At 26.7% G+C, this 21,425-nt stretch overlaps 5 protein-coding genes and 1 long non-coding RNA gene across 11 annotated transcripts; 2 read left to right on the top strand and 4 right to left on the bottom strand.

Annotated features, from left to right (window-relative positions):
• The first annotated feature begins 66 nt into the window (after window positions 1–66).
• On the top strand, window positions 67–7,599 carry LOC106784450. The gene is made up of 9 exons (XM_014743995.1): window positions 67–647; window positions 4,755–4,870; window positions 4,980–5,091; window positions 5,180–5,307; window positions 5,396–5,601; window positions 5,665–5,960; window positions 6,032–6,278; window positions 6,386–6,577; window positions 6,693–7,599. The coding sequence occupies exons 1-9, from the start codon at window positions 593–595 to the stop codon at window positions 6,793–6,795; spliced, it is 1,455 nt and encodes a 484-aa protein (XP_014599481.1). The 5' UTR covers window positions 67–592; the 3' UTR covers window positions 6,796–7,599.
• On the bottom strand, window positions 6,647–8,629 carry LOC106784451 (NADH dehydrogenase [ubiquinone] 1 subunit C2). Its single transcript, XM_014743996.1, has 4 exons — window positions 8,373–8,629; window positions 7,929–8,072; window positions 7,629–7,678; window positions 6,647–6,781 (listed from the first exon to the last, which is right to left on the bottom strand). Exons 1-3 carry the CDS (start codon window positions 8,536–8,538, stop codon window positions 7,629–7,631), a joined length of 360 nt encoding a protein of 119 aa, XP_014599482.1. The 5' UTR covers window positions 8,539–8,629; the 3' UTR covers window positions 6,647–6,781.
• Window positions 8,630–9,406: 777 nt separating this feature from the next.
• On the bottom strand, window positions 9,407–13,083 carry LOC106784468 (transmembrane protein 62-like). The gene is made up of 13 exons (XM_014744027.1): window positions 12,794–13,083; window positions 12,560–12,671; window positions 12,337–12,474; window positions 11,924–12,250; window positions 11,706–11,838; window positions 11,475–11,630; window positions 11,230–11,377; window positions 11,016–11,138; window positions 10,848–10,929; window positions 10,642–10,770; window positions 10,340–10,514; window positions 10,053–10,277; window positions 9,407–9,985 (listed from the first exon to the last, which is right to left on the bottom strand). Exons 1-13 carry the CDS (start codon window positions 12,995–12,997, stop codon window positions 9,952–9,954), a joined length of 1,986 nt encoding a protein of 661 aa, XP_014599513.1. The 5' UTR covers window positions 12,998–13,083; the 3' UTR covers window positions 9,407–9,951.
• Window positions 13,084–14,536: 1,453 nt separating this feature from the next.
• On the bottom strand, window positions 14,537–17,476 carry LOC106784457 (clathrin light chain). Of its 5 annotated transcripts, none has more exons than XM_014744004.1 (7): window positions 17,383–17,473; window positions 16,668–16,828; window positions 16,213–16,332; window positions 16,049–16,150; window positions 15,793–15,904; window positions 15,410–15,421; window positions 14,537–14,906 (listed from the first exon to the last, which is right to left on the bottom strand). In XM_014744004.1, exons 2-7 carry the CDS (start codon window positions 16,816–16,818, stop codon window positions 14,726–14,728), a joined length of 678 nt encoding a protein of 225 aa, XP_014599490.1. In that variant the 5' UTR covers window positions 16,819–16,828; window positions 17,383–17,473; the 3' UTR covers window positions 14,537–14,725. The 5 variants fall into 5 exon arrangements, with proteins under 5 accessions (XP_014599490.1, XP_014599492.1, XP_014599489.1 ...); XM_014744006.1 differs by having other exon boundaries at window positions 16,213–16,290; XM_014744003.1 differs by having other exon boundaries at window positions 16,213–16,335; window positions 17,383–17,472.
• A 32-nt stretch (window positions 17,477–17,508) lies between these two features.
• Window positions 17,509–17,949, top strand: LOC106784458. The gene is made up of 3 exons (XR_001381420.1): window positions 17,509–17,552; window positions 17,622–17,773; window positions 17,866–17,949. It is a non-coding gene; the product is annotated as an uncharacterized LOC106784458 (long non-coding RNA).
• LOC106784455 (peptidyl-prolyl cis-trans isomerase FKBP4) lies at window positions 17,853–21,270 on the bottom strand. 2 transcript variants are annotated; one of them, XM_014744002.1, is made up of 6 exons: window positions 21,054–21,270; window positions 19,885–20,221; window positions 19,649–19,769; window positions 19,322–19,569; window positions 18,726–19,235; window positions 17,853–18,362 (listed from the first exon to the last, which is right to left on the bottom strand). In XM_014744002.1, exons 2-6 carry the CDS (start codon window positions 20,218–20,220, stop codon window positions 18,360–18,362), a joined length of 1,218 nt encoding a protein of 405 aa, XP_014599488.1. In that variant the 5' UTR covers window position 20,221; window positions 21,054–21,270; the 3' UTR covers window positions 17,853–18,359. The 2 variants fall into 2 exon arrangements, with proteins under 2 accessions (XP_014599488.1, XP_014599487.1); XM_014744001.1 differs by having other exon boundaries at window positions 17,853–18,351.
• Window positions 21,271–21,425: the final 155 nt, after the last annotated feature.

The following is a 21,425-nucleotide window of genomic DNA, read 5'->3' as shown; positions in this document are numbered from 1 at the left end:
ATCTTTTAACTGTTCGATAATTAAAATACGCAATAACTCATATTAATATTAATAGAGAATATTAATTCACAAAATTATTATCACACTAAGAAAAAAAAAAACCAGTACTAATTATTATTGATATTTCGAAAAATTGGAGAACGAAAGCCAGGAAGTAAGGATAAGAAGAAAGAAAAAAAAATATGGTCGCCGATATAGAATGATACGATACCTAGGTAGCCCATCTCATTTAGAAGGCAACATTTCTCAGCGAACGTTCGTAGAAAGTGGTCAACCAATGAGCTGAGAAGAATACTGTAACTCCCTGTCGAAGAAGTGGGTTCTCTTAGTATCGTGGCGGAGGGCAATACCGGTTCGATTTATCATCTCTTGGCAGTGTCGTGAAGCCGTGCAATCCGGTGGTTAGTCACATTGATAGATAAAAGATTTTTCTTTTGTACCAAGGACTACGAATTGGTACAACAATACGGTAGAAGTAATAGCAATATATATTTTTTTTCATTTTATTCGAAAAAAACGGACAATATATTTCCAAGTAGATACGAACGGACGATCAAGATCAGACAGCCCAAAAAAAAAATAAAAAGAAGAAATGTCGTTTCGACTTAAGACGCTTTTGTGCGTCATCTTGATCATCATTGTCACAGGTAGGAAGATAACATTTCACAACCCGTTCGTTATTTCATTTGATTATTTTCTTTTTTTATTAATATTTTGTCATCGAGAAAGTGTGAAAGTTAATGGAATGTTAAATCATCCTATTTTTTCATTTCTTTTAAATTTATTTAATGTTTGCAATATTAAATACGTAACTAAGAAACAGAGGTGGTAACGGTGAAAGAAAAAGAAGGAGAAAGAAAGAATGAAAGAGAGAGAGAGAGAGAAAAAGAGAGAGAAAAAGAGAGATTGCTTGGAGTCGTGGATAAAACGAGATCCAGTCGTCCTTGTCGTCTGAATTCGTAAAACATCGCGAATCCCTTTCGAAAATTGCGAAACTAGACGACTGATCGAGATTCATCGAGTTTTATTATCGATGACACCCATCCGGGAATTTTTATTGTTGTCTTTTAGATCAATGTTAACAATTTTTAATTATTATATCTTCTATCTTTTTCTTTTGCAAGGTTGCTGTTCTTTAGTTTCCCTCCATTACATTTCATTACAATAAGAGGAATTCTCTTCTTTATATTGGCTGTACGTTCGAACGTTCTTGTTATTGGAATTCAACGCGATCTTTCTTGCTCACCTACACGTAGAATTATTTCTTAGAACTTGAATCGCAAGTTTAATAAAAGTGTTTTAATAAGGGATTCGAACTTTTCTTTTTAAATGGAAAAAGATTATGATATTTTAATCGTAAAAAAGAAAAAGTAATAATTTTAGCGTTCATTATATTTTTGTACTTAAACAATATTCTTGTTGGTTTCGTGTATTTTTTTTTGTCTTAAAAAAGGTTTTTTTTAAGACAAAAAATAAGTTTCACTATTATATTAATTATTTTTGTTCTTTAACATAAATCTCTACTACCTGCACGCATGAATTTTCATTTCGATCTTAGGAAAAAAAAACGAAGAGAGTTTTATCGAGAATAATTATTATTTTTCGCGTTGGATTCAAGAACAAAGACGTCGAACATTTAAATGAAACAACATCCTTGCTGATTTCATTCGTATTTACATAAGTCCTCCCCTACCTGCGCATATGAATTTTGATTTTGAATGGAATAAAAAAGAAGAAGAAAGAAAAAGGATTGACAATATTGGGAATAATTAATGATCCTTTATCGTGGCGGATGTTTTTTCTTTTTTTTCTTCTTTATTTCGGATTGAGAACAAAGGTGGTTGAGATGAATATTTTGGTAAAACAGCATCCTCGTTGATTTCACTCATATATTTACATAAGTCTGACTACCTGCACATATGGCATTATAGGCAGGATTCAAGAAGAAAGATATTAACACGTGTACGTGCACACACACAAATAGAAATGTTGCACCTGAACAGTTTGCTAGTAGGTACAACGTCATTGCCACACCGGTACCTTCACTTTCCACTTTGCAAGTTGAACGTATATATACGTTTTGACATCTCTACACAACAATTACGATTTATATACCATCATCGAAATGATTTTATATTAAATAATAAATGCGTAATAATTGTAAAACTCGATAATAAACGATTAAAATTTATAAGAAAAAGAATCTATCGTTTCTTTGTATAATAATGAATTGTAACATTGATCATTGAATTAATGAGAATTAATCAACAAACATTTTATTAACTAATCGAATTGAGTATTTAATAATTTCGTATTGTAACATCTTTGAGTTGTTCCACACAACAGTGTCAGGATTAAGATCAGGTTTGTGTGTTAACAATCATAAAATCAAGCATAAGACTCTTCCTCGTTGGCCACTTTCTCCTGACTGCGTATACGCACATAATTTTAACACATTCGAATAACATTTCATCTGAATATAACGAGAAACATTAATATTAAATCTTTTTAATATCCCAATTGAAAGGTTTAAATTATTATTCAGTATCTACGAGAACAACAACAAAATAATAATTGTCAATTATATAATACACAGGAATAATTATTTATTTTATTGTTCGATAATTGAATATTTACGATTATGTAAGTAAATATACAAAAAGAAAAACAAATAACGTTTCATCATTTTACAATTGTTCGTATAAAAATTAAACAGTTCGAAGTGATTAATTTCGTTTGTAGAATTTGTTAAAAAATTTTTGATGCGTTTGATTGATGCTTCATTTTTTTAGATTGAAAATATAATTTTACGAATAATTAAATTCAATAGAATTAAGTGATCAACAAATTGTGTAGTAATCTTTAAATAATAAATAAAGTATATGAAATAAAAATGTACTTTTTGTTTTATAAAACATATAAAACTAACAACAGGATTTATATGTAAATTAAAATATCGAAAGTGTGTAAAAAGAAGGAGGAATATCATGCAAGATGGATATTTGTTTAGAAAATAATAACAGAGGGACTGGTTAGGATCCAAGAATTTGCTTTCTCGTATCAACATGTAACACTACGAGTATATATGCCTATTAAAGTGTCGTATTTAATTAACGTTAGAATTACCAAAACCAGTTAAAATCGCTTGTTGAAGTAAAACGAGTCTCCGTTATTTTTCTTTTCTTCTAATTAGTATAAATATGTGTGTGTAACATTATAAATAAAAATTAATTATAAAATATATCCACATTAAAACGATCTTATGTGCAATTACATGAAGAAAAATAAGCTTCGAAGTTCAAGAAATATTTTCTTGAATAATTTTAATCATAAATTTATGATGAGAGGGGAGAAAGGGAGGAAAGAAAGAAATAATTTCGTTGACCTTGTAAAAGATCCCTCTTCCTACTTTTAATAATCAAAATTCTTTTTATATACGACAAATGATATCTACTCGATTTACTTCGTGTAATTTTGATTGACCCTGTCCCGAGAAATTCAATGTCGTGACAAACGTTCAAAACTTAAAAAAGAAAAAAAAATAGAAAGAAGAAAAAAGAGATCCCCTCGTGATAATTCGGTTTGTGTGTCGAATTTTAAAAACACGTTTTAGCACGGTTACTACAGGTACAAGATTGGTATGTCACAATCGCGTTCTTCATCACTTTCTCAAGCCTCTCTTTTCAGATAATCTTTTGAATTTCTCTCAACCCATTTTCTTTGCTTCTTATGTATATGTAAGTTTCCTTGAATATATGCATTAACTTTCATCTTCATCTTCATCGATGATCACGATGACGATATGATGTATCTTGCGTTGTATATTCTCGTATAAAGAAATAAAAATGTACGAGAAAAATATTTAAAAGCAAAGAAGAAGAAAAAGAAATATAAAAAAGAAAAGACAATGCAAAATAGAAATAATTAAAAGTATAATCGTGTGCAGGTTGTTATTGTTGATAGGACTCGCATCCTCCTATTGTTTAGTCAATTCGTTATGAAATAATCCCCAACTATTAATCTTTCGAAAGATTAAACGTTTATAGAGGGTATCATATTACAGTAGTTTATGGTGAAGAAAAGAATAACATAATTTCTAATAGATTCAAAATGATTCTTAGATAATTGGTAATAATTATATATCTTTATTCTATAATGGTGGGTGTCATTGATAACACGAAGCGAATATAATTCCGATGATATGGCTGCCGCGTTGGAGAGTTCAACGACTCTTCTTCCTTCATCGAAGATAAGATCATCGTACGGATAACATAAATTGTTACTTATTTTTTCTTTTTCTTTTTCTTTTTATCGTGAAAGCCTACGGTTATAAATAATTAACCGATTAGATTGTATGTATACTTGATTATTGCATATATTAAATGACAGATAAATATCTCGACTTAACACCGTACAGAAATTAATTCAACTCTTCGAGTCACACGATCAACTTAAGTAATCATAAGCTATGTATAATATATATAGGAAAAAAAAATTAAATAATCTAGTCAATGTGGAACATAGAGACAATTATACTATTATATTCATCCTGTTGTAACTAACGTTAAATCTTCAGCCTTGACATTTTCGACCGATACGACCAACTTTCAATTTAATTTTTAATCTATGATAATGATTAATCCTTCGCCTTCTTCGTAAAACCCATAAAAGACGTCATGTTATTTCTTCTTCTTCTTTTTCTTTTTTTTTTTTTTATGTCAAGGCTAAAATATTTGTTTTTCTTTTTGCTGCAGTACAATGCCAAAAGAATAAAAAGGAGGAGGATAAAAAAGACGAAGAATTTACGTGTCCGGAAGGTCAGGGAAATGGAAATTTTGCCGATCCTGCGACCTGTAGAAGATTTTATCAGGTATTTTTAATTTTAATAAATAATCAAATATTTTTTATATATTTGTTTTAATTATGTTATAAAGAATATTAACAAAATGTTGACTCTGTTATAATTCATATTTTAACAGTGTGTAGATGGATACCCGTATTTAAACAGGTGTCCTTCGGGATTACACTTTGATGATATCAGTAAATTCTGCACCTTCAAAAATGAAGCTCGTTGTGGTCCTATTGCTGCAAGTAAGTATACCAAAATATTTTCTTATCGCTTATAAGTTTTTATTTATTTTTTTGATTATTCACGGGGATAAATATATTTTTTGTTCAGCTCCACCTCCGATAACGGATCCTCCAACGGATCTTGCTGAAAGATGTGATACATCAAATTGTCAGCTTCCATACTGTTTTTGTTCAAGAGATGGAACGATTATTCCTGGTGGCCTTCAACCGGAAGAAGTATAATTTTGTTACATTTAATTTTCATATCTCATCAAATGATATTAAACGTTTGTATTTTGTATTTAATACATTTTACTTGTTACAGACACCACAAATGATAATAATAACATTTGATGGAGCAATAAATCATAATAATTTTGATCATTATCAAAAGATTTTTACACAAGATCGATTGAATCCTAATAATTGTCCACTTAAAGGTACCTTTTTCATTTCTCACGAATATTGTAATTATAATATGGTACAAAGTTTAGCGCACGATGGTCATGAGATAGCAACGGAAACAATCTCGTAAGTATGCAAATGATTGTTTTAGTTTGTCAAGTAAAATTCTAAAATTAAATATATTTTTAGGCTTCAAAAAGGATTAGAAGATAAAGGGTACGAAGAATGGGTCGGTGAGATGATTGGAATGCGAGAAATTCTCAAACATTTTAGTAACATTTCAGCTAATGAAATTGTTGGTATGAGAGGGCCGTACTTGAAACCTGGTAGAAATACTCAATACAAAGTATTGGAAGATTTTGGTTACATATATGATAGTAGTATTGGAATTTCACCATTAAAAACACCAATATGGCCATATACTCTTGATTACAAAATACCCCATGAATGTAAAGCTGGTACCTGTCCTACTAAATCATTTCCAGGTAATTATTACTTCAAATAAACAAAAATAAATAATTTATTACATGATTAAGATGTTTCATTTATCTTATAGGAGTATGGGAAATACCTTTAAATGCTCATTATGTTGAAAGTTATGAGGGTGGACATTGTCCTTATTTGGATCAATGCGTATTACATAATCATGATCCTGAAGAAGTATTTGAATGGTTACAAGAAGATTTCAATAGATATTACGAACAAAATAGAGCACCGTACATGATGCCGTTCCATACGAATTGGTTTCAAATAAAGGAACTTGAAAGAGGACTTTCTAAATTTCTTGATTGGGCAGTAACATTGTAAATATTTAATTATTTTCTAATATTTGAATATAAAAATCTTCTATATAGTCAACATATTTTTTAAAAAAAAGATTGTATTAATAAAATATTTTTCTTGTTTACAGACCAGACGTTTACTTTGTGACTGCCACGCAAGCATTAACTTGGATAACTGATCCAAAACCAGTTAAATCTTTACATAACTTTGAAGGTTGGTCATGTAAGAAAAAAGAAAATATTCCTGGACCACCATGTAATAATCCAAATAAGTGCGCTTTGGACTTTAAGCCTCCAGAATCCAATTTCACTACAACTAGGTATATTAAAGATAGAATATTGATTATATTTAAAAAAATTTTTAAGCAAGTTTAAGTATAAATATTTGAAGCTTAAATGAAATATTATGTAATATAATATCAAATGATTTTACAGGTACTTGGAAACATGTAGAGAATGTCCTTATAAATACCCTTGGTTGGGAGATGCGAAAGGTACTGGATTATACAACGATAATTATAATCCTGAAAAGAAATAAATGAATATTTCTAAATAAAATTAGGTGTAATATTATGATTGTCAAGTTAAGTTACATTTTGTTTTATTGTTATCGTCAAAATAGTTGCTATGTGTGATAAAGTTCATTGATTATTCGTTGGTAAAGAATGTCTACAAATATTGTGCAAATTACCTATAAATATTATAGTTCATTTCAAGGAAGTATTATTATCATGTATGTATATATCATAGATATATCATATATATACATATGATATCTAAGGAGAATGACAAAATTTGTCAAAAACAAAAATGTTTGCTATAAATAATCTATATTTCATTGATCAGTTTGATTAATTGTATAAAAATCATATGTGGTTGTAATATTTTAGTCTTTTTTCCTTCTGTACGTACTTATAACAAATTTCATTCTTCATTGATATATAATTCTTTTCTTTTTTGTTTTGTTTCACAATAAATTTTGACAGATTCGATTAAAATATATGTATAATTAAATAATCCATTATTTCCATAATTTTCAATCAATTTTGCCTAATCTTAATTTTTACTTAAACTAATAAAATATTATTTCTTTAATATTAATTATATACAATAAGGCCTACTTTTTTATTTGATCTGTTCTGTTACTTTTATAAATTTACACGTAAATCATATCGGATTAATTTATTTATTATGTTAACAAGAACATAACGACACTAGATGAGGTAAATATTTTATGTATTAATTATTCTATGTGATAATATAATTGAAAATAATATATAATATATATATATATATATATACATAGAAGATATTATAGCTACAATTATAACTCTATAATCGAGTACAATATTGTTTAAATAACTATATTACCTAACGGTTCGGAGTCCATTTTTCGAACACTTCGCCCCACTTTTTACGTTCTGAAAGAATAAAAGGAATATTATTGCATTGAAATGTTTAACAGTGAAAGATCAAGGAAATGAAATTAATTTAACACTTTTACTATCATGCTGCGATAAAGAGATTTCAACTACATTCTATAATTCATTTTTCATGTTGTTTACAATCACAAATATGTGATGCTAGGATCTCAATAGAAATCTCAATGGTGTGTCACAAATATGTGACACTGGTACCGAACGTATTAAATATAAAATGATTTCATATTACCAGGCTCTGGAAAATCTTCTGGATGTAACGTAACATAATGACGAAGCATCTGATCTCTTTTCGCATAAAAATTATTCGCATACTGTGATACTTTATACGTTACTACAAATCCTAATAATGCTGCAATTATGTGTACTTGCAAACCTGTAAACAAAATTTATAATAATAATAATAATAATAATAATAATAATAATAATAATAATTAGAAGAAGATATATTACTATGATCATTTAATTACTGTCATCAATTAAAATTATATTTAAATAATTCAAGTTATTAATGGTAAATCAAGTGTTGCATAATCGGCATACATATATACAAATGCAGGTTAGGTTTGCGTCAATTGTTAATTTTGATTTTTGCCTTTTCAATATAAATAAATAAATTTAAGATTGATATTTATGTAAATATAATTAATACATTTATAAATAATTATTTAATTACCTGCAAACGGAGGTTTACCCAAAAAATTATTTCGAAAACATGCTCCTCCAAAAAATGTAAGTGGCACTCCGACAATCGCTCCGTATTTTTCATAAAGAGAAGGTTCATAATCGGGATCAGGTGTAAGAATATTCAATGCCCATTGAATATCAGGATTATCAGCCATTTTTCTTTAATAATATGTTTAATTTAATTATTTAAGTTTATCTCAAAAGTGCAGTCTGAGTACGTAAGTACTTACAGCTCGCTCTAGCGGAGATAAACTGAACCAACAAGTGCGCTATTTTGAATTCTTTAAATACACAAATTGTAATTAAATTAGAATTCAATGATTTAATTCGAAAATTATTTATTTTAATATACTTTTAAATGTGTGATCTTAATTTTTTATAATTCTTTTTTTATTTTGTATATATTTGTATAGTCTACTATCGTGTATATTTTATTTTATATTTTATAGATACGCGTGTTGTTAAAATATGAAATAAGAAGAAATGATTATAGTAATTTGTTTATCTACAACATTTATTGGCACATATGTAGCAATACTTATTTTACATAGCACAGCAATTTTTGTTTTCAATTGTTATATGAAAAGTACCATCACTTGTAATAATAATAATAATGTAATAGTACTGTTAACATAAAATAACTATTAAATATATATATTTTAAATAAATTTACTTATATATATATTATCTTGGAATAGAGAAATATTAAATAGTATTCGTAAATATAGTATTTACTATGTGAATAAGATCGTGCTATCTTATTCATAATAAAATAAGTGTATGACATGTATAATTCAAGTAATATCATTGATGGCACTTCACATATTCTACATTAATTAATATGTAGAGTAACTATATTCTAATAGTTAAAAAAAAAACTTTTAAAAAATAAAATTAATAATAATAACGTTACACAGTATATCATATCATAATGTACAGTTAGATGTAGAAAAATATATAGTATTAATTAAGATTGTTATTTTTGTTGCTGTTGTTTTAAGGAAGATGATTTGTCTTGCATTAAAATGGAATAATTAATATTCGAGATTTTATAATATTATAATTATTGCATTAATAATATATTATTAAGAAGTAATGAGAGAAAAACGGTGGATTTATTTCTTAGATTAATTAATCACCTATTTCTTTAAAACGTATCACATATTAAAGTGTATAAATAAGATAGTATTATATGGCTATATTTTATTGCATTTGAAGATTAAAGATTTGATTAATAATAAGTGAATAATTTATACTATTTGTACGAATAAAACTCATAAATAGGAATATTTATAAAAACATACAAATGCATAACAAGTGATTAAAAGGATTTTCGTTAACCCCAGTCAAGTCATTAACAGTTGAAATACAAATGATAACGTATCATTTGTATTGTTTTTTCTTTTTTTAAATAAATACTTATCTCACATTGCGTGCAATGCTTATTAGTCTTATAGTAAATAATAATTCAAATCGTAAATTGTAATGATTGATGTTGTAAATGATAAATTCCTTCATTCGTCGTTAATTTTCTATACTTACATTTAATGAGAATTTTTTTGTACAAGTCAAGCAACTCCAGACCATAACGACAATGCTGATCTGAAATGAAAAAAAAACATGTAATATATTATAGTGCAATTTAAACAATATTATATTTTTTACAAACCTGAAGCATGCTTGTGGCATCGTATTGACCTGATGCCACAAAAATAATGCTAAGAAAATACTCCAAGTGCGTAAAGGACATAAAATAGTAGCAAGCGTTCCGTACGCCAACCAGAAAAAGTACGCCATATTTACTTGCATTATAACTAATAATATAATTGGTAAATTTTGCCAAAAGAAACAAATTTTGGATGATCTGTTATACGTTCCTTCCGTGTTTTGTAATCTGTTAAATTATTTATTATTAAATAGGATACTTTACTTTTTATTTATTACATTCTATTTTACCTTTTATCCGCTTGATGCGCCAGGATTAACATGAGTGGTAAATGGAAAGAAAATAATTGGAAAAATCCATACGCGTAAGTAAAAGCTCCAGGTAGAAATGAATTTCCAACGTATGTACCCCAAGCAAATATTACTCCTATATGATTTTCTATCACTTCACCGATAGTCCATGGACCTAAATAAAAATTAATTACATCAAATTAATAAATACTATTGTACATTGATTTTTGTATCTTATGTATTGCACATGTTAACATTTCACATTATTATTGACTAAATAAAATGAAAGATAAATAACTTACCAACAGTTAAATATAAAGCATAAAGAACTAGAGGAAAAAATAAACGATCAATGGTAGATAATATCCATAATTTTCTAATCCACCAGTGGAAGAACTTTATACGTATCCTTGGACGCGACATACGCTTTGCTAATCATAGAAGTTGATAATAAAGAATTGTTTTCACTTTTGCAGACATATTATAAAAAATAAATTATTTAATTTACCTTCACAAAGTATATGAAGGAAGCGAAATAAGCACAGAGGTGCTACTATTAATAGAATTACACTTCCAAATAAGAACTGAAACTAAATAAAAATTTATAAAAATAGATGAAACAATTATATTATAAATATTTAAATTATTAGTAATATAATGTTGAATAATAACTTACGATATGACTAACATTGGACATAAGAATCAGTCTAGGTAAAAAGCCAAAAGATAATCGTGATCCGTCAAGTGAAAAAGGTTGTTTTATAACTTTTTCTCTATCCTGTTCATCTACTACACGAACCTATAAAATATAAATAATAATAATCAGATATATAATTATATGCAATATAATACATTTTTATCAAATACAATACTTATAAATTATACAGAACTTGAATATAATGAATTTCATTGATATACTCCAAAGGATTCCATTCTACAGCATAGAGTGATCTTTTTATGTGTTTACATTGTAGCCAGGGCCCGTTATCCAATTGTACTTGGACACTTTTTATTAATGCTGTTGAAAATGCTAATACCCTATTTTTATATTATTATAATTATTTATTAATTTAAATATATTCTTATAAATGTAAGTTCGATATTTAATAAGAATTAACACAATTCATAAAATTACCTTATGTGTGTAGATTTAATAATAGAATTAATATTTTCTTTACGAGGCATCATATAAAGAGCATGTTTTGGATTGGTAATCAATGCAACAGGCCAATCTTGATGTTTTATATCAATGAATGAGAACTGTCCGTGATCTATTGCTGCAAGTCGATACCTAATAATAAATATAGATAGAAAGTAAAATTAGGCTTTTCAATAGCATGTCAAAATAATAGATGAAAAATTCTACATTCTATTGTCTTTCCAATCTGCCAATTCTAATTCAAGAAATCCCGCTTGTTGTTTCGTATACATGTTTGGAACTGTACCGCCGAGAGTATGGTAATGACCACATAAATAGACCATGCTTTCTTTATATCTACCTTTAATATGATAAACATTATTAGTATAGAAAAATGCACACCAATAAAAAAGAATAAAGCCATGTATTATTTATAAACCATATACCTATAATATTTCTGATATTCGTTTTAGATTGAGATAATATACACGACGTCGGATAATGTCCAAACCAAATGATATAATCTGCATTATTGTAATTAGATACATTAACTAATTCTTCTATCTTCCTTAATTCTTGTTTATCCAAAACGCCAACAAAATTGAATGGTCTTTTTGGCCCAGGTTTCAAACAAGCATCGATAGCAATAAATGAGTACGTTTCAGATCCGACAGTAACTTTATGCATGTAAGATCTTGGATATTTTTTCCCTTGGATAGAATAGTTCGAATAATAATTATTCTTAGATTCGAGACTTACAACATTGAAATTATCTAAAAATCAAATTTTGTTAAAGTATGTTAATTGTTATTTATAGATGAATTAGTAAGCTTATTATATTTTTCATTTAAATTCATACCATGGTTTCCTCTAACGTCAAGCCATAATGTTTTGTTTTTAACATTTGTATTTTCTAATATGTTCTTATAATATATCCATTCTTGTAATATTTGATTGGAACCCATTTTATCTTTACTCTTTGCATCGGTTAAATCACCTATGTTAATAAATACTATTATAGTGTTGTGATTAAGAAGATAATTAGTTATAATAATAAATGATATCTATCTTGTATAAAATACCTGATGCAAGGACAACTGAAGGCATAATAGTTGTGACCGTTACATTACAAAACTCTTGTAATTCTAATATTCTTCTAGGGTCTTGAAATATGCTTATATGTATATCTGTTATCTGAAACAGTTATAATTAAATAAACAACATCGAATCTAAAATTAAAAGATTCTATATTTAAAAATGAACAATCATAGTATTTACAAACTAATAAACATATAATATTTTAACTTATAACTAACCTGTATAAACCATATTAAGTGATCGTCTGAATCCGTTATTTGATATAAATTTGGATGTAGCCATTCCGACTCTATGCCTTTGCATGATATGGTATTATCTGATATATGACAATCAACATTAATTAGATCGGCAACGTTAGCCACAAAAATTGATAACATTAATACAAAAATTAGAAGAATCACTGTTGATTTAGCTATTCTCATTTTAAATAAGTTAGTATAATTTGTTCAGATATATATTAATTTTTCTATAATAATTACTCGTTTTTGAATAATAACCATATGTGACTATACATTTATATATACTTATCACATAAAATTCCACAAAAGTACTTTTTTTCAGAACAAGATACTTGGAGTATAATATATTATTGCACTAATGTAAGTTAATTTTTCTTTGTTCTGTTTAGATTGACATTCACATAGGTTATAATTATTGATACACACAAGTAATCAATTTATATTTGTATACATCTTTTGGGGAGGAAGACAGTTGAAATATTTCAAATTAAAAATTTTTATTTCGGTTACATTTGTTCCCTAACATTTTTACATTACGACTTACGCGCCGACAAATCTACATCTAACAGCTGATCAGTCTGAGTCGATGATAAGATGACATGTGTAAAAATATATTTAGTACATCATACGCATGACAATTTGCGTAAAAGCTATAAAACAATAATGTAAAAATATGTATATTTCTTGATTAAAAAAAGCATAAACTCAATATATTGCACAGTATATATATATATAAAGTATAAGTACCATATAGTATATATATATATATATATATATATATGTATAAGAATTGTATAGCATGTATACATAAGATATCTCAGCTCAAGAGGCTGATTAAATATTTTATTTTAATGGAATAAACAATTCTAAGGTATAATTTGATTGATTTCAAAAAAGGTATGTCATGGAAAAAAATGTTTGTTGTTAGATTATTTTTTATAAATTTCATTCAGGCCTCTATTATTTTTTATTTTTAAGTATAAATTATAAAGTATACTTGTATTAAGTTTAAGTATAGGAAAGTATACTTGCATTATGACTTTAATAAAAAAAAATGTGAAGTGGAAATCTACTCCTATCGATAGTTGATAAATGCAACTAGGAATCTGATGGTAATTCTGATGATAAGTTACCATCAGATTTCGGTCGATAAGATAAAGGTAGAGCACTACTATTACCGATATCGGCTTAGCTATGTTACTAGAATTTCAATATATTTTAAACTTTCTTATTTCCTAGTAACTTTTTATAACAAGTAGTGTACACAAAGTGAATGTGTAATTAAATTCTATATACATTTAAAAACAAACAACAATTAGAAATCTAATATAGATATGTTATTTTAATTATTAATTAAGGAAGTTTACTCGTTAAGAACGATTGTTTGAGAACAGGTACAGGAAAAAGACTTACTAGATTAAAAAAAAACCAATATCATATTGGAGCTAGAAAGACCGTAGAAAAACAGACAAACAAAAAGTCAGCAATTGATTGAAAACAAAAAACAATAGAAAACTTCATTGCTTTGCTTAGAAATGGGAAACAACGTTTTTGTTTTTTCAATTATTAATAACTACTTAAATAATTCATTGATAAAGTGTGCAATTATAGATTTTAAACATGCAATTAATGTACAATTAAGAGTACTTATCCATTTTTTTCTTCTGTTCAGATTCTATGCCAACTTTTTTGCAGCAGTATGATTAATTTAGAGTTTCAATATAGTTTATTTATTATTAATAACTTTTATTCACAATAATAGTACATTTGTTGTTAACAGAACACTTCCAACTTATTGTTTTAATAATATGATTGGAATCTGCGTACACATCTTTTCCTCTTAATATTTATTTAATTAATATTGTTCTTTTATAATACCTATAATTTATAAGGTAAGAGCTTTTGATTCTATCAAACATTAACAGGAGCAGGTGGTGTCTGCTTTAATTGCAAAATAATTGAGCGCATTCGAGATACATCTTTGGAAGTGCGAGATGATTTAGGATTGAAATCGCATAGCTTTGCGATACGTTCCCATTCAGTACCAGGCTCCACTTCGTCAGCTTCTGCAACGAATTGCTTCTCTGCATTCCTATTAATTAAGAACGCCAAATTAATTTTAATGTCATATCACGTATCATTTATTTTATAATAAGTTTTCATTAATCCATGTTTTTTTTTCATATACAATTCAAGCAGAATTCATCATCGTCTAATTTATTTGCGGGCATTATTTTAATCTTTTACAAAGTGAATGCCAGTATACATGCATTTAAAAATGCTTATATAACAATTTTTAGTAGACATATAGATTATAATATTAACAAAAATTAAAATAATAATAATATATTGACAGATTTATATGATATGTATAAATATATGATATGCGATACATTCTTTGTAAGAATAAAAAAAAAAGTTTAGCTTTCTAGAACTTAATTTATATGAAAGTATTTATCTTGTTTTTTAAAATTTTATCTATTTACCTGCCTAAGCAAAGCCATGTAATATGATAACTTAATGCAATACACATTGCAACTATATGTAATTAATAATGCAATAATAATACATGCAATTAAACAGATTGTAACTTACTTGGCTGATTCCCTAAGAAGCAGAATAAAAAAATAATGTATGTATATATCTATATATCATACTTATTCAGATAGCCTAAAATTAAGTATTTAATAATATTGAACTACCATTAATAAATGTAATTAAGAATATGTAACTATCGATTTCGTTAAAGAAAATATGAAAAATATTTATTTTTTACAGCAACTTTTAAGTTAATATACCTGTAGTTTTTGCTTTGCATTTATTATAAAGAAAAAGTACATTTAACAAAAATATAAGTAATTAATATCAAAAGTGAAATCTTTTTTAGTGTCTGTAATTACTTAAGTAAATAGAACAAATGTTAGATTTCAACTACAGATAATATATAAATACAGGATATAAGAAAATAGAAAAATTACCTGTTAGTTGTTTTGGTTTTGCTAATTGCCTCTGCGTGATGTTTATACCATTCTTCTAATTCTTTCTTCGCAGCTTCTCTCCATTCTTCCTTCTTTTTTTCTTCCTCGGCATCTAGTTAAATATGTATATGTATACTATAGAAAATATTACAAGTAATATACAGAGTATCTGAGATTTTTTTGATCTAATGATGTCAGCATATTTTATCATTAGGTATTTTTTTAATTTTTAATTAAATTTAATTATTAGACGTACCTTTTTCTTCAAGACGCGTTTTCTGTTCTTCCCTCCATTTTCGTATCTTTTCCGGCTCCTCTTTAATTTGTGGCGCTGATGATACCGTATCTACAAAAGCATCTATACTTTTAGGTAAGTAATATATTCTTATTATCAATTTTTTATGAGCATATATATTTTACCTAGAGTAGGTAGCGTTGAACATTCGGTAGGTTGTACAATGGTGTCTATGATTTCAAAACTACCTTCGACATCACTACCTGGACCAAGTTTTAAATTGCCAAAATTTCCAGGTAAATCCTCTACTAAAAATATACTTAATTGTTATATACATTATGTATAATAAAATTGTTAAGAATACAAAACACCTTTGAAGTCAAATGTAAAGTATAATTCACTTATCGTGAAACTATTTTAACCCCTTGCATTATAACAACATATGAGTTTGTAATATGATTTACGGCCCAAATATGAGAAACAAGTCCTACTCATAGCGAATTTTATAGACCAAAAATAAAAAAAATACAATATAGTATTGACTTTGATACGTAGCTCTGCATATTAAATCATAGTACAAAGAGTTGATAACAATTTTATAATAGATAAATAAAAAATAAAGTTATATTTATAAATTCACCTTCTCCATTAGTAGGTGCTGCTGCGGTAGCTATAGAGACAGGAGGAATTTCATCTTCTAATCCTGCTAATTGATCCTGTTCTCTTGCTAGAAATTCAGCAGCAGGATCTACTTCCGTGTCGTTTACAAAATTATCTCCAAATGCGTCCATGATTATCTAACTGATTTAATACAAACAATATGTTACCAAAATAATATTTTTCATACAAATCTTTATAACAATTATGTTATAAACTTGAAATAATAGAATTATAAAGAAAGAATTCTTTTCAGCAGATTAAATCATTTTAACATCTTGTGTCATATAATTTTATATACATTCTAAACTAAAATAGAAAAAGATATAAGTATTGTGCATTTAATTTACTAATTGAAGTATTTTAACATCTTTAATTATATTTTTTATATTAATAAGAAATATATATATACATATATGTCTATATAAAGTTTAATATTATAGGTTAGATTCGAGCACATGACAAATAATGAAGATTAATCATAATGAAAGAAAATAAAACATATTAGTCAGAATAATTAAATATTTTGTAATTACATGAAAATAATTGTATATAATTGAAAATAGAGAATATATATAATTTACAATATTATTATTCAAATGAAAAAAAGTAATTTTCTTAGATATATTTTTTCAATGCTTTTTGATGACTCAGAAATATTAATATGTACTAATATTCGTTATTTAAAAACTACTTACGGTAACACCCCCTTTCTTTAACCTTTTAGATTTCTGTGAAATGTCAATTATAATTTGACAACGTCAATACCACAGTGCGCAGTACACACATGCGCACAGCCACTAAGTATAAAGCATTATTTCTATAACAGTCGATGTTTCCATTTATAGTTGAAAACAGACGAATCAACGTAATCGTATACTTTTATTTCATTTCAATTTGATTTATGATTGGCCTAAACATTTCATTTTTTTTTTAGATCTTATTTTATACTTTAAATCTAAATGTGAACGATTAATTTTTGAACGATCATGGTCCTAATGACCCCTACAATTGTAGATTTTTTAAATATTCGGTGTTTCCAAGGTCGTATGGAGCTTTTAATACTGAATTATAACCTATAAATAAAAAGTAAACAATATTTTTATAGGTTAATCATTTTATATTTTAAATTCGATAGGTGGTAAAAAAATGTAATTATAACTTATAATACTCTTTTTCAGATACTGTTTTATTAATGAATATGTCAAATATTCGTATTGAAAATGGATGATACTTGATATAAAACATTTCTGCTCAATTAATGCTGTGTATTTCCAAAATTTTCAAATGTATATATTCATTTGAAACAAAACACTATATTAAAAAATAAAATATGTAATTAACTGGGTATATATTATACATATCAAATAGATTAAAGAATCATATAAAGTTTTCATGACCTCTCTTTTTATCAATTCAGTGCTATTTAAAGGCACCATTTAATATCGAATAATAGAATTTGGCAACAGGATGATAATGTACTAAACAATAAAAACTATTTACATATTTTGAAATTCATCGGTGCCATTAGCGTTAAGCATTAGAATATTAGGGTTTTCTTTTTCAAAAGCTGTTGCATCTCTTCCACCAGGTCTTTCTTCTTGTCCCCATTCGCCAAGAACTCCACGCATAACATCTGGTTGTTGTCGCAGCTTCTCCTCTTCTTTCTGCGACATTACTAATAGTGTATAGTCAAAAATAACAAAATGAATAATAATTAGAACATTTGTGATCAATTTTAACGATGAAAGTTGAGTTACAAAAATTTCTATTATTGTTGCTACTAACATATAGATATTTATTTTTAAAGTTGTATCGAAAGCCCTCCAAACCCGAAAGGGACGGAGTATAAATAAATAAAAAAAAAGAAAAAAATATTTATTATTAAATTGTATTGTTCAATTAAACATAAATATTGAGACAATAAAAATACAAATGCTTAAAAATAAATACAATATTTAAAAATTAATTTTATAGAGAATGCAGTTGACAAATCATTATTATTATATCAATATTAATATTATTATTATTTTTCACAAACCTGTCTGTCTTGTTGCGCAAATTTTTCGAACATATTTGCATAAAGTTTCTTTTCTTTCAGTATTTCTTTTCTAATCAAATTATTACAAATAATTATTTGTTTGGTAGCAGCTACATTTTTTGGTTCTATTTTTAATACTTCTTCAAAGTTTTCAATAGCTATATCAGGCAATGTTAACGCAAGATAGGCTTGTCCTCTTCTGAAATATGCTTTTTCATTTTGTGGATCTATCTTCAAAGCTTCTACACACGCATCTTTGCATTCTAAGTTTTGATCAGTTTTTAAATAACACAATGCAATATTCAAATGCGTCGATAAAAGTAGACTTTGGCTTTCCGATTTAAGTTCGTTTTCAAATTCTTTGTCGTAGGATAAGAAATCCAAGGCCTTTTTGTACATTTTGATAGCTAAATTATATCTTCCATCTTTGAAGTAATTAGTTCCTTTATCTTTCGAAATTTTTGCCTGTTCTATTTTTTGTGATCCATTTAAATTCCAACTTCTTACGGCCTATATCAATTAAATCATTAATATAATTAGAATCAAAAATAAACTATAGAAAATTCTTCATAATATTTTATCAAGAAGATTATTACCTTTTCAAAGCTTTTCAATTCTACGATATACTCCACAGTTGCCTTTGGTGGAATATTAAATTTGGGTTTACCTTCCGACTTAAATGCATATTTACTTTTTATTTTAAGTTTAGATTTTTCTCCACTTTTGAAACTTTCAAGTGCTTTTTCTACACCCTCTACAATTCCATCTTTTTCTCCTTCTCCAAGACAAAATTGTACATCTCTATCTTCAAAGACTTCGTCGTTATACTTTCCAGTCAAGTGTACTGTTAAAGAAAAATTAGTTATAAATTTTTTGTTATTTTGATACATAAATATAATGAAGTATTTAGAGATCATACATACTGTTTACTAAAGAACCATCACGAGGATTCGAATGATCTTTTCCTGGAGTAATTTGAACTCTTGTAATGCTTCCATCTTTATCAGGGCTTAAATCCTCTTCTGTCCAATCGATCATTTCGATCTGACAATCAATATAAAATTTATTAATTAATTAAATATACTATATTTATCGTTATTTTATTTTTTTTAAATATATTTTCATACATTTATATAGCGTAAAAACATGTTTTCTTTACCTCAAAATTAAGTGTTGCATTGGGAGGAATTTTTGGGGGACTACCGGTCTTTCCATACGCATACTCAGGAGCACATGTTAGCATTGCAACTTCACCTTTTTTCATCGTAGCTACACCTATATCCCAAGCTGCAATAACATCGGACATACCCAAATTAAATTTGAATGGTGCGTTACGGTCTTTGCTTGAGTCAAATTTAGTTCCATCTAACAAAGTTCCAGTATAATGCACTGTTACTGAGCCTCCTACTACTGGAAGCTCATCGCCAACACCTTCTTTTATTATTTCTTTAAGAATACCACCATTTTTGGCAGGTGAAATATCCATCGCAACCATGCTAAAAAAATATTATAAATATATTATATTAATAATTATAAACATATATTAACTTAAAATCTAATAAATAAATAAATAAAACGGTAATGTTATTAAATACTTTCTTTCTAATTTAATATAATAATCACTAATTCGATTTAATTATATACAATGAAAATTATACACTTATGTAAGTAAAATGTTAACAAACAGATCGTGACTTTGAATAAATTCAAATTTAGAGAGAGCTCAATTCGCGAACTAGCATATTACGAAGATATCTTTTTTTGGCCACTACATTTTGTACACATTTTCTTATACACATAATTGTTTTCTAACCCTTTTTTTTAAAATTACGACAATCCCATCTTCGTCAGCAATAATAATTAATTGCATCGTATAACATATATTCCTTCTCTTAAAATTTCATGATTTTCTCTTTTGAATAACTAAGAGAATTGTACTATAATCAAGAACGGTATCTTGCATTTGTCACGTTTTTAAATATGAAATGTGGGAAATAAATTTACAAAATGAAAGTAACACTCACGTATCTTATTGTTAAATAATTTATAAATATCAGTATGTAAAATATTAGTAAAAAAAAAATTAAATATGAGATATAGAAAATTTAATTTAAATATTAAATTTACAAAATGAAATGAAATTTTTTTTTTTTTTTTAAATGAAAATAGAAGTAAAAGTAGATTTTTTTTTTAAATGTGTATTTTATTTGGTATGAATATGAAATAATAATTACACTGCATTTTTTTAAATGAAAATACATTAACATAAATTATAATGATTCAATGAGACAAAAGATTGAAATATAATTGAAATAAAATTATACTCACATTATATAATTGTTTTGATGAAATAATTTGTTATATACTGTCAAATTCTTTCACAGAGATTTAATTATATATCTAATATAAAAGATAGATTTTCGAGGAAAACAATTTTTCGTAAGTCTCGTCGTCTATTACAAACGCCGGGTAAGGGAATTTGCATAGAACTTACTAGAAAACGTACGTATGACAATACAAAAGTCGAAATTGGGTTAACGAGAATATTAATCGATAGTTCTTTCGATTTATTTATTTTGATTCGATTATATTTCGATATCGATATATTCGCCATTTAAAATCTATATTCTAATATTACGATGAAAATATAATATTACAATTATATTCTATTTTAACATTATAGAATCAATGAAATAACTA

Source organism: Polistes canadensis, unplaced genomic scaffold (assembly GCF_001313835.1).
Source record: "Polistes canadensis isolate GaletaPanama2010 unplaced genomic scaffold, ASM131383v1 scaffold_35, whole genome shotgun sequence".
In the NCBI taxonomy this organism is placed as follows: Eukaryota; Metazoa; Arthropoda; class Insecta; order Hymenoptera; family Vespidae; genus Polistes; species Polistes canadensis.
This window is presented reverse-complemented; position numbering and strand designations above follow the sequence as displayed.

What these genes read in the sequence shown, in the direction of transcription:
- LOC106784450 (XM_014743995.1), top strand. Translation starts at nt 593, where the DNA reads ATGTCGTTTCGACTTAAGACGCTTTTGTGCGTCATCTTGATCATCATT. An exon ending in CCTGTAGAAGATTTTATCAG is followed by an intron (nt 4,871 to 4,979) that starts GTATTTTTAATT and finishes ATATTTTAACAG; the next exon opens with TGTGTAGATGGATACCCGTA. An exon ending in TCCAATTTCACTACAACTAG is followed by an intron (nt 6,578 to 6,692) that starts GTATATTAAAGA and finishes ATGATTTTACAG; the next exon opens with GTACTTGGAAACATGTAGAG.
- LOC106784451 (XM_014743996.1), bottom strand. Translation starts at nt 8,538, where the DNA reads ATGGCTGATAATCCTGATATTCAATGGGCATTGAATATTCTTACACCT. An exon ending in GGGTAAACCTCCGTTTGCAG is followed by an intron (nt 8,073 to 8,372) that starts GTAATTAAATAA and finishes TTTTGTTTACAG; the next exon opens with GTTTGCAAGTACACATAATT. An exon ending in AGAAGATTTTCCAGAGCCTG is followed by an intron (nt 7,679 to 7,928) that starts GTAATATGAAAT and finishes TTATTCTTTCAG; the next exon opens with AACGTAAAAAGTGGGGCGAA.
- LOC106784468 (XM_014744027.1), bottom strand. Translation starts at nt 12,997, where the DNA reads ATGAGAATAGCTAAATCAACAGTGATTCTTCTAATTTTTGTATTAATG. An exon ending in TGCTTTATATTTAACTGTTG is followed by an intron (nt 10,515 to 10,641) that starts GTAAGTTATTTA and finishes ATTTTTATTTAG; the next exon opens with GTCCATGGACTATCGGTGAA. An exon ending in ATGCCACAAGCATGCTTCAG is followed by an intron (nt 9,986 to 10,052) that starts GTTTGTAAAAAA and finishes TTTTCATTTCAG; the next exon opens with ATCAGCATTGTCGTTATGGT.
- LOC106784457 (XM_014744003.1), bottom strand. Translation starts at nt 16,818, where the DNA reads ATGGACGCATTTGGAGATAATTTTGTAAACGACACGGAAGTAGATCCT. An exon ending in TTCAACGCTACCTACTCTAG is followed by an intron (nt 16,151 to 16,212) that starts GTAAAATATATA and finishes CTAAAAGTATAG; the next exon opens with ATGCTTTTGTAGATACGGTA. An exon ending in AACGCGTCTTGAAGAAAAAG is followed by an intron (nt 15,905 to 16,048) that starts GTACGTCTAATA and finishes ATATTTAACTAG; the next exon opens with ATGCCGAGGAAGAAAAAAAG.
- LOC106784455 (XM_014744001.1), bottom strand. Translation starts at nt 20,220, where the DNA reads ATGGTTGCGATGGATATTTCACCTGCCAAAAATGGTGGTATTCTTAAA. An exon ending in ATGCAACACTTAATTTTGAG is followed by an intron (nt 19,770 to 19,884) that starts GTAAAGAAAACA and finishes ATTGATTGTCAG; the next exon opens with ATCGAAATGATCGATTGGAC. An exon ending in AATTGAAAAGCTTTGAAAAG is followed by an intron (nt 19,236 to 19,321) that starts GTAATAATCTTC and finishes TAATTGATATAG; the next exon opens with GCCGTAAGAAGTTGGAATTT.